Source organism: Falco cherrug, chromosome 11, assembly GCF_023634085.1.
Source record: "Falco cherrug isolate bFalChe1 chromosome 11, bFalChe1.pri, whole genome shotgun sequence".
NCBI classification, from domain to species: Eukaryota; Metazoa; Chordata; class Aves; order Falconiformes; family Falconidae; genus Falco; species Falco cherrug.
Window position 1 is genome coordinate 11,184,254 of NC_073707.1, and position 11,312 is coordinate 11,195,565.

At 39.4% G+C, this 11,312-nt stretch overlaps 1 protein-coding gene across 2 annotated transcripts; it reads left to right on the plus strand.

Moving 5' to 3' along the window:
• Positions 1 to 4,939: 4,939 nt before the first annotated feature.
• MRPS22 (mitochondrial ribosomal protein S22) lies at positions 4,940 to 10,840 on the plus strand. 2 transcript variants are annotated; one of them, XM_055723570.1, is made up of 8 exons: positions 4,940 to 5,079; positions 5,382 to 5,536; positions 6,300 to 6,464; positions 7,669 to 7,812; positions 8,294 to 8,377; positions 9,314 to 9,459; positions 10,295 to 10,403; positions 10,669 to 10,840. In XM_055723570.1, the coding sequence occupies exons 1-8, from the start codon at positions 4,959 to 4,961 to the stop codon at positions 10,759 to 10,761; spliced, it is 1,017 nt and encodes a 338-aa protein (XP_055579545.1). In that variant the 5' UTR covers positions 4,940 to 4,958; the 3' UTR covers positions 10,762 to 10,840. The 2 variants fall into 2 exon arrangements, with proteins under 2 accessions (XP_055579545.1, XP_055579546.1); XM_055723571.1 differs by lacking the exon at positions 4,940 to 5,079 and adding an exon at positions 5,138 to 5,159.
• The last annotated feature ends 472 nt before the right edge of the window (positions 10,841 to 11,312 follow it).

The window sequence follows — 11,312 nt, forward strand, 5'->3', positions numbered from 1 at the left end:
CCGTCATGTACGTTCGAAGGAACAAAATTTTGCAGTTACCATTGAAAAGGTATTAGAACAGTTTATAACTAGGAGGATATGCTTCTGTGTCAGGTAAATTAATTGATAAAATGATTAAATGAAAAAACATAAAATGATACAATAGTCCTGATGAAACTTGAATAAATAAAGCAGGAAAATCCTATCTCCAGGCTACTTCGGCAGAGTGACAAAATTTGACAAAGTGCAACAAGTAGACACATCTGATTTGCATTTTTATGAAGCCTTTGACAGCAGGCCAGGCAATATGCATACTACATATCTAGGTTTAATCCTGACAGTCTAGGTTTCAGAATATTCTGTCAGGTGTCATGTTTCAGCAAAAAACAGATAAAAGTACAATTATGGGAGAAAGGTATTGACTGCTTGTTTTAGCAACAGGAAAGGGAAAAATTACAATTAACATTTGAATTGGAGGGTGCCATCTCCTCCAAACATTCCTGTCCTCAGAGAACGAAACAAATAAAGAAATCTGCCAGGATCCTTGCTCTGTCCTTCTACTGTGGAAATAAAGGTATTAGATACATCCCATTCTGCCCACATGTAACAATTTGTGCTGGACACCAGATTTAGTTCACAATGCCCTAGCGAGTATTTGGATTCAGATGGACAGGACTTTAAATAGTGACGGAATGAGAAGAAGGTTAAAAAATTATTAAGAAAGAGGAAAACAACAATTACTCAAATCCTACCTTACTTTGAATAATACTGAATATTTACTACTATTTTTCCCCTGACAGTTCATTTTTAAAAAGGTAAGTATTACAAAAGCAGAAAGGAACAATAAAATTTAAAAAATATGGACTCTTAATTCAGAGCCTGCTGAAGTCAGGGAAGGACTTCAAGTGGCTTTAATGGGCTTTGGCTCAAGCCCTTGTAGTGTAGCAAAGAAAACAATATAAACCGAAGTGGGATTTATATCTGTACTATAAATAATGTATGTAATCTCAATTACTGGAGACAGTATTTGGATATATCTAATTTATCATTATTAAAGTGAGATTATGGCAGCTTTATGTGAGACAGAGGCAAATCTGGGTCATTAATGAAAACAGCTCATTTACATTATCCGCTATAACTACTCAGGCACTTTCATTCTTCATGTTTAAAATCTCAATCTTGCCCCCCCGTGGCCCGTAGGAATATTGCACACGTGCCCAGTAGAAGTCTAAAACTAGCCTGAAAATTAAAAATAAAAAGCACGTATAATCCTTCTCGTTTTGTCATTTTTCCTTCAAATTTGAAAGACAAATGTCAAATAGTCGAGGCAAAAATAAAATCTAGAGAGACATTTGCTCTTCAACCTATGCTTACTATTAGCACTTGCTAAAACTGACCACACCAAAAAAACTCAGAAGACTTTTGTATAATATTTCACTCATTCTTTCTCACTAAAGGTATTTATATAGGCAACAGAAGACAGCTGTTCATGCAGGATAATAATGGCTACAGTTGAGCTTAATTACTTTAGCTTTCAGCGGGTATCTCAGATATTATTTGTAAAAATGATCTTTGTACAGCAGAACTACCCATAACTCTGCCTCAGGTAAGTTTGGCCCAGCAGCTTGGGATAGATTTCTACAGCCACACTGATCAGCCTCTGCTGTCAAGTATCAAAGTGATATTTGAAAATAAAACAGTTTCACACATCTATATGGTCTTTACAATAGAAAATAGCCACTTTAATGTATTATATTAGTAAAGGCTCATACACCGTCATCACCACCATCATCAAAATAGCTGCCCAGGACTCTGGATGGCAATGCAAATCCATGGCTACAAACCTTAAAAAACAATTCCAGAGAAAATAATACTCTCTCCCTTAAACAAAAGAATCTGGCAAATAAGATACTTGCAAGTAAGATGCCTGAAAATAGGTAATCATATTGCAAATTATCATTCCAATAATTTTAGCAAAAAAATACCCGCTTCATCTATGTACATGGGGAAACAAACCCAACCATATGGAATATATTATTTTTTTAAAGACTAATTTGATGATACAATAAGGTTGTGTCATCTCTCTTACTTCAGCATTCTCTGCCTTCTCTGTGAAAAAGAATTTCTCTTCAGACTAATTCATGCAGGTTCAATAAAAAAAGCTTCCAACCTGGTCCATTGTGTTCCTCAGAAAAATGTTCCACAGGATTGCCAGATTCTTTCTTAGAGAACAACAGAACCAACCATTAATTTTAAAAAGTTCATGTCATCGACTGTGGATACGTACACAGCCTGACTGGGTTCACTCTGTTTCTTCTTACAGCAGCTGGATGCACAGTTACCAAACTTTACATTTTGCATTTTCACTGTATTTTTCCCAAGAAAGAATTCTTCCTTCTTACTACTTCCACTATTAATTCTAGTTCTTGCTACTAATTTGACATATTTATTATTCAGAAAAACTCGTAAACTACAGGCCCTTAATTCATCAATTAAATAGGTAAAGCAACAATGCAAGCTCCTAAGCTCCCCATTTGCCTTCACTTTCCCTGAGATGTTAACCAAACTGGTTCGCTCACAGCAGCCATCTGATCTTTTTGCTCTCTTGAAACTACCAACAAAAAGGAAATTAATGCCAACTGTGGAGGTGATTTCGTATTGACACTTTTCCAATAGAATCCAGACTTAGACCACCAATGTGTTTCACAGGGGACATCCACCCATCATCAGATGGTTGTAATTTTCCAACAGCAACTGTCCTGGGATGCAGGATTCAAAATAGTAACAAAAGCTAAGAAATATTCTTTATTTCATTATCAATTTTTACACCACTGATTCCTCAAGCTGGTGTATTTCTAAGTATACCAATATAAAACAACCTACTTAAAACTGTTACCTCAGTAAAAATATAAACCATAAATAAAATACAATCAATTATTGATATATATATCATAGATAAATTGATATTATTTTATAAATTATGTTGACCTGCTATACTACCATCTACAGTATAGTTAGTTAGTATTTCCTTTCATCCCACCAGCCAAAAGGCTAATCCTCACAGCAGCTGTTACTACTCCAGTACAGAATGAATGTGAATTTAACCTCTCCTGGATACAGCCCAATAAATTCTGTTGTTTTTCTAAGCACTTCTGTGAATTAAAATGGATGTTGGCTTGCCATCCAAACTCATGAACAGGTCTGAAGTGGCTTTTAGGCAAGTCGCCAAATAACTTCCCAATTCCCTTATAGGGTATAGCTCTCACTCCAGAGATCTTCCAAGCAAGAATTGAAAAACAACATCTTCTCCATTTCCTAAAAAATATTTTTCATTTTTTTAGCATTATTTAAATAAATTATGCACAAAATTACATGAAAATAATATTAAGGGTTCATTTCCACTCTTCAGTTCTCAGTGACTTCAACTTAATTGTACCAATACAAATATGAGAAGAGTATGCCCTCATGCAGCTTTTATGACAATGCAAAGGCCACGATATTGAAAAGCTTGAATATAAAATTCAATCCAGCACAGGGATTGGATATTGAATAAGGCTGAGGAAAATGGGAATACTCCCCAATACAATGAAGATCTATTATTAGAAACAAATATAATTTTCAGCTGATGCTTAACTTTGTTCTAATGAAAACCAATCTATGCTATAGTCTTCCTTTTCTCCAGATCTCCATTTTCAAAACTAACATAATTTAGACTTTGATTTGGCAAAGCAATGAACAACCCACTAAGCTTTAAAACAATTGGAAATTTACAGGATTTAAGCTCATTGCTTGTGTTTCCATACCTTCCCTCCTGGAGATGAAATATTTACTGTTTCAACAGGAAGAAATCAGCCAGCTTGCATCAATGTGTGGCTTTGAACATTTTAAAATTCAAAGCATTCAGGGTCCCTGTACAGAGGCTTGCCAGCTGACAATAAGCTTCCTTTCTGCACACCCCTAACCACAGTTTGTAAGACTGAAATTCAAAATAGAAGGTACAGACCAGCTACAGAAAATAAACTTCAAGTAATAATAAACTTCCAACCCCTTGAAATACTTAAGTTGTAAGAAGTCAGGTATTTTAACGAAATGACATACACATTTCAACTGCACGCTCCCTCTTCACAGCTATTAGATCTGCTCTCTCTATCTATTGGATAGAAGATCTAATTTTGGTTTTAGGCTTGAATAGCATTATGTCTTTTCCCTCCTCTACAAAAACCTGAACATGAGAAGACTGAACTCACCACCACCAAAGGCAGTGATTGTTTTTACCAGACTGAGGAGGCCAGGGGTAGTACTTTGAGCCAGGAATACTTGCTGTATCCTTTGGTGTTCCCCCAGATTATGGGCCAGACAGAAAACCTGCCACCCGACAACGAGACTGTCCTTTCAGTCACCACACAAGTGCCAAAGCAGCAGACAGAGACACGTGAGGTTTTGAATTTTTACAGATTACCATTGTATTTCTCCCTCTCAGGCAGCCTGCCCAAGAGCCAGGGCAGGCAGCAGGCTGGAGGGGCATCCCGCCAGGCAGCTGCCAGTACGGTGCACCCGCCTCCACCTCACACCCTTCCTCGTCTACAAGCAGTTGCAGTTTACCAGCGGTAAGCGTGCACGGTGGCCTCAGTACCTCTTTTCCTAATAGCATCTCGCCGCACTAAAAGCCCTGCTCTATCCCCTCTACCCTTGCCACCTCCCTCCCGCCGCCAGCTCTGACTGGAGCACAGGGACGGGTTCCCGCCCTAACCTGGCCCTCACCTCCGCCTCAGCAGCACTTTAATAACGCAAACGCGCTGGGAGCGGTTTTGCGCTTTATTCCCTTGGGGAAAAGGCCCGGGGCACCGCGGTTCTTTCTGACTGAGCCGGCCCCCCCCGCCTGCCGACGGGCCGCTGAGGGGGAGACTCCATTTCCCGGCGTGCCTCGGGGCGCGGCCCGGCGCGCGCGGCGGCGGGAGGGGCGGGCGCCAGGGCGTAAGATGGCGGCGCTCGGCGCAGGCGGCTCCGCCGCGGGGCTCGCGCGGCTCCGGCGTGTGGCGCGAACGCTGTGGGGCTGGCGCGCGCGGCGGGGCCTCGGGCAGGAGGCGGGAGCCGCGGGCGGTACGCGAGGGGGGGCGCCCCCACACCCGGCATCGCCGTAGGGACTGGGAGCGCCCGCTGGGCCACCCGTGCCCTTCATGGTGGGCCGAGCGGGGGAGGCGGGATGGGGGGCGATGTGCTGGCGCGGGGGGGGGGCCGGCAGGGCGGGGGGAGGCCGGGGGGAGGGGGCTGCCGCGGGGCCTTGGCGTGAGTGGGGTCGGGGCTGCCGCGGGGCCTTGGCGTGAGGGCAGGGGGCGGCTCGGCCGCGGGCGGCCCCCCCCGGCCCAGGCAGGGCGGCTGACGGCGGTGTGGTGCCCCCGCAGGAGGGGAAGGCGGCAGGCCCGCCTTTACGGATGAAGCAGTTCAAAGCCTGCTCTGCAAAATGACGGGGCTCAACCTGCAAAAGGTGTTTAGGCCGGTGAAAATGGAGCTTAAACCGCCCAAGTACAAGCTGATGACAGAAGCTCAGCTGAAAGAGGTAGGCTTCTCTGCTTCGCTTTGAGTCAAGTTTTGGTTTTAGCAAACAGCCTGTAACAGGCCGTTTTCCGCTTCCTTTAATGCTGCTGTTGGAAACACTTCGGTTTATTTACTTTGTTTCAGGTAATTTCCTAAATTAGTGTAAATTAGTGTTTCTTCATTTTAAAGAGCCAGATTTATTTATCCAGTGTTTCTCTATTTTTATGAAATATGGAAGGAAATTGTTTGCTTTTCTTTTTCTGTAGTGATAGCTTTTCTTTAATATCCCCTTTCCTTATGCTTCCTAATTGTGTTAAATGCCTTCATCTGGTATTTAAATTATAGCCCTGGGAATCCTTTTGACTACTATTTTTTTTTCCTATTGTCTAGCCGTGGTTCAGGATGATGAAGGGGCCCTAAGCCTGTTCTTCTGTAACCACAGTCGCAGCTATAGATACACTTTGCTTGTGGTTTATGCTTTTGGGGGAAACGTATGGTGGAAAAATACCTGAAATAAAACTTGGTGTTTGCAGTAGCATATGTCAACTTTAGTTTTGGAGCTTCCTCCAGCAATTTGCCCAAGTTACAGTAGTGGTATATTGTTTGCATGCAATTCATTTATCTGGAGATTGAATTAGTGTTTCACTTCTCAACTGCAAAAGGAGAAAAAAAGATTTCAAAAAATGTCTGTCCAAATGAAAATATTTGTCCCCAAATTGTATGTTAGCTTTCCAATAGGATGACTTTTTTAAAAATTGTAGAATTAAACTATTTTTTTCCCCAAGGCCACAAGAAAAGCCATTGAGGAAGCTAAAGAAAAACTAGTCATGCCCCCTGTTTTGAATGAACGAGAGCCAATTGATGATGTGTTAGCAGAAGATAAATTCCTTGAAGGAACTGAAACTACAAAATATGTGTTTACAGATTTAACTTACTCTGTTCCACATCGTGTAAGTAACAATGCGTTAATTTATTTTAAGAGTTTTTAATTCTTAATTTTAAAATAATCTTTAGGTTTTAATAAAATGTAGTTATACCAGTTTGTAAAAAGGCAGAGGAGCTGTAGATTCTTTGTACTACTTGTACCAGCCTGACACTTATTTCTAAATGTTTGCTTCTGACTGATAACAATAAATGACATTCCAGTACTCAAAAGCAGGTGTGTGTGTAAGCTGTGAGATAATTGTTTTAAAAGCAGATGCTTGTGATGTGCTAGGAGTGCTGGGTTCATTACTTCTTAGAAGCTTTATGTGGAATTGGATTACTTAGTACTGTGCATAGACCAAAAGATGGAGCTCTTCCACAGCGGTAAAGATCTGGTGGAAAGCTGAGGAAATGATAAATGAATTAATAAAAAACCTGAATAAACGGTTGTCAAATAGAATTGTGGAGTATAGGGATAAAGATTTCTTTGTATAATGAAACATCTAGATTGTCTCAAGTATCAGTAGTAAGAGGCTGGAAAAAATCTTGACAAATATTCATGATTCTAAGAAGTCTTCATGGTTCAAATATGCATATAGTGATGATCCTGTGCAATGAAACGCCCAGTCTTCCACCTGTTACACTGTCTGAGAGCTTTCTCCAGGAACCTGCTATTTATTATTCTGCCTCAATGTATTAAAAACTTCCTCATCCCATCAAGCTTTCCTGTCTGCCACCTCAAATCAACTATGCCTGTGAACAGATCTGAGTATATTGTTTAATTATCTTGTTTTATCTGTTGTATTTTTTCTTTTGCACTTGCCCTTACTTGATTCTAGCACCTACCTCTGAAATAAAAAAGTTCAAGACACTTGCATTCTTCATTTAGTATGTGTTATTAGATGCATAAAGTCAGGCCAGCAGCAATGCTAACTCCTTTCTCTGGGTATTAGTTATTTGTCTAAACTTCACAGAGCTGTAGCTTTCAGTGTAGGCGCATGCAGTTGTGTCATACAGTAAAATTAAGGTGTAAATGTAGCACTTAATTAGCGGGTACGAAGGGAGAAAGGATGAATCTAGCACATACCAGCTTCTAATTGATTGTTGCTACTGTTAGTGTGAGTTCAGGTGTAGAAGGACTTTGCTAAGTAACCATCTCTTATATGGTGGTTCTGGCTATGAAGAGAGAACCCTTTGGGACATAATACTCTTTTTTTACCTTCTTTCCAGGAACGTTTCATTGTAGTTAGAGAACCAAATGGTGTATTACGCAAAGCAACCTGGGATGAACGAGACAGGATGATACAAATATTCTTCCCGAAAGAAGGGCGCAGAGTTATTCCCCCAGTGATATTCAAGGATGAACACCTTCCGGTAAGGTTTTCCTGGTTTTGAAAACCGATCATTTTTACTGAATTGGGCTCTGATAATGCGATTTGGACAGAGTGGGTCTAAATAAGACAGTCTGCTCGCATGTTTTAAGCTGCTTGAAATCTGTTTTGAACAATTGCTTATCATTATGACTTAGTTAAAATACTTACAGTAAAGTTCCAGGTTAGGGCCGGGTCAGTCCTGGGTTGGTGTAAATATTCTGTCATACTAGAAATCAACATTTAATTGTTATGCATTGATGAAAATGTTTGCTTGATCTGAAAACGTGAGCTGGCCTTTCAGAAACAAAAGAAACACCGTATTAATGTTATCACAGCACTTACTGTACTTTTGTTTTGTCTTGTGATTAAGGGGATACTCACGGTTAAGTGGTGCCCGGAACAGAAATGTGGCTGCTGTTTTTATTTTGGTGTTGGAATGGTGTGATATAGAATCTATTCCTGAATTTGAACTGTTGTTTTAGAATGTATTTCGGCAAGACCGTCATGAGGATCTCCTTAACATGTGCATTGCTCAGTTTGAGCCAGATTCACCTGACTATATCAGAGTGAGTTTACTTTTCAGTTTTCTAGCAAAAAAATAGAATTTGTGAAGAACTTTAGGGTTTGTTCTGTAAATGTAAGTATTATATGGGGATCAAAGGTGGCGTTTATATGTGTTTTTTCCCTCCCATATAGATCACCTGTTACCATTGTGATTAGTTTTATAGGCTTTTTTCTTGCCAAGAAGTAAAACAGGATTGTTTTAAGAAATTTCCAACAGTACAGAAATAACTACAGATACATAAAAATAGTGTTTATAAAGGTATTGATGATAATGCCCATAAGTGGCTCCAACCAGAGTTGTGCTACTACAGTCATGCTAACTACTATGTTAGAATTTGAAAGGACCAGGTAGATAACTGATTAAGTGCACCTGAGAGCACTGTATATAAAGTATTATTTTTGACAAAGACCCAGGTACAAAGATACACTTACAGCTGAAATTTAAATTTAGTAACTGTAGTTACTGGTGAACATGGTAGTTTACACTTGCCTTTGAAACATTTACTTCTCTTTAAACTGTGATGATTTCTCTAGTCACTGAGAATGTAACTTCTGTTATGCGATTTTTCAAGTACCTCTTGTTCAAAGCACAATTTCATCTCTTTGCTCTAGCATTTTTCTCTTTAAAGAATAGATTACAACTGAACAGCAGTGAGTGAAATGAAGGTTCAGAGATTATGTCCCTTCCTCCCCAGATTTTCAGTACATACTAGTATTTAGCTTTCTGTTAACATAAAAATGTATATGCGTAAGTACAAAGAATTGGGTTATCCCTCAATTAATCATGTATAAAGTTTTCAGGCAGCATGGTTCAGCCTTTGGCTCACTCCTGCACATCAGGGAGGTCTGGAAATAGGTTAAAAACTCAAGTGAGAGGTAGAAGGGAGAAACTGTTACCAAGCTGTATTTACTAAAACAGAAACCCTTTCTGTTTATAGGTTCATCATCGGACATATGATGATATTGAGAAACATGCCAAATATGATCTGCTCCGTTCAACAAGACACTTCGGAGGAATGGTATGGTATCTAGTAAACAGAAAGAAAACGGATGGCTTACTAATAGATATGATCCACAGAGACTTGTAAGTGGTGTTTGTCACATTAATTCTGCTTGTCTAATCAGAAAACAAGTACCACTGTTTGAAATTAAAAACAGTATTTCTGTAAGATGTATAAAAGTGTCATTTTCATCAAATTTTAGGCTAGCTGTAACTTTTAGCTATATAGATGCTGAATGGAAGCATCAGCTACAGTCTGTGAACTTGTAGGGTATTAAATTAGGCTTCTGCAGAAATGAGCCTCTTGTGGTTGCTGGGTATTTTTGTTTCCCCATGTAATTCTCAATACAATTCCAGCTCTGGGCAGTGCTAATCTTAAAGCCCAATAATTTTATACTACTGAGCTCAGTTCTGCCTTTTAAGATTGACACACTGGGTTTAAGAGCAATTCCTAGTGTAGCTTAGGAGCAGATAGGTATGCCGTCACTTTAAATGGATGGATTTCTGCTGAACACTTACTTTACAGAGCTTCAATTTTTTAATTACTTTTTATATATACATATGTTTATATATTATATATAACATTTATTATTACTTTATTACTGCTGAACATCAGGCTTAAACTGTAGTATGCATAAGTTTACATACCTTTACCTAGTGCACCTTGGTGCTTGTGTGCTTGTCTTTTTTTCTTATGAATGGGTTGCCATTGCAATAGCTGATGGGATGCCTGTTTAGCTGTATATTCTGACTGTACACTCAGTGAAAGCAGATGTTTATGAAAGTGTGGTGTGCAAAGTACACTTTCTCCAAATAGTCCAAGTATTAAAGAGAAAGTAATTGCTATAAATGGGCCTTTATTTGTTTAGGCTGGGTAATGCTACAAGTTTACACTGTGTCATCTGCTTGATTTATTTAGGCTGGATGATGCTACAAGTTTAATTACACTGTATCATATGCTTCATCCTGAATGTCAATCAGCAAAAGAAGCTAAAGTACAGAAACTTCAAGGAGTTGATCTGATCAAGGTATGCTTTTCTACTTTAGAGCTACTTTAACTACAGAAGAGAAAGCTTTTAACCAGCAGAAGCCTATTTAATAGATCAAATTTTTCCTTACCTTAACAAGTATTTACCTAGAATTTGTGTGTGCTGAGTTGTGGGGTTTTTTTTTTCATAAATTTGCTGTACTGGGATTTCAGTTGTAGCTGGCTCATCTACCATTGGGATGATGAAATCTTATTATGCAACTGTGCTCTTAACTGTACATCACTCTCTCTTGCCATGTTTGCAGGTATTTGTGAAAACTGAATCACAGAAAGAAGGCTATGTACAACTGGCCCTCCAGGCTCATGAAGAAGCAATGGCTACTTCTACAGGCTCATGAAATAAAGCTTATTATGAACTAAGGTTCAAGTCTGTTTATAAACATTCTCTCTGTAGGATTCCACAATAAATGCTTAAAACAGCTGACTGTTCTATAAAGTTTTTTACTAAAACAGATCAGGATCAGTACAGTTGCTTGTTATTTTCAGAAGTTCTGTGAGTGAAACTTACAGCACTTACTACAACTTCTAGCTTTTCAGGTTCTAATATACCCTTAGTTGAATTCCTTTACTGTTGAATGTAAGGAGCTACTCACAATTCACTTACTGAAATAAAGGCAGGGTCAGCAGGGTCTTCTCGGCTTCACTGAGGAGAGCATATAACACCACATCTATTGTTTGAGACACATTACTGTTTTAATAGCTCTTTTAGCTAAAAGAGCTGTCTGGAAGAGTAGCTCAGCTACTGCTTAACAGATCCAAGCCCAACAGCATTAGTCTCAGCATATGGGCTTGGTATGTAGTTGTGTATTTCCCAGTGTCCTAAGCTACTATGCTCTTCTTTCAAATTCTTGCAATATACACTACTGAATTAAGAACAGTAGAATTGCTA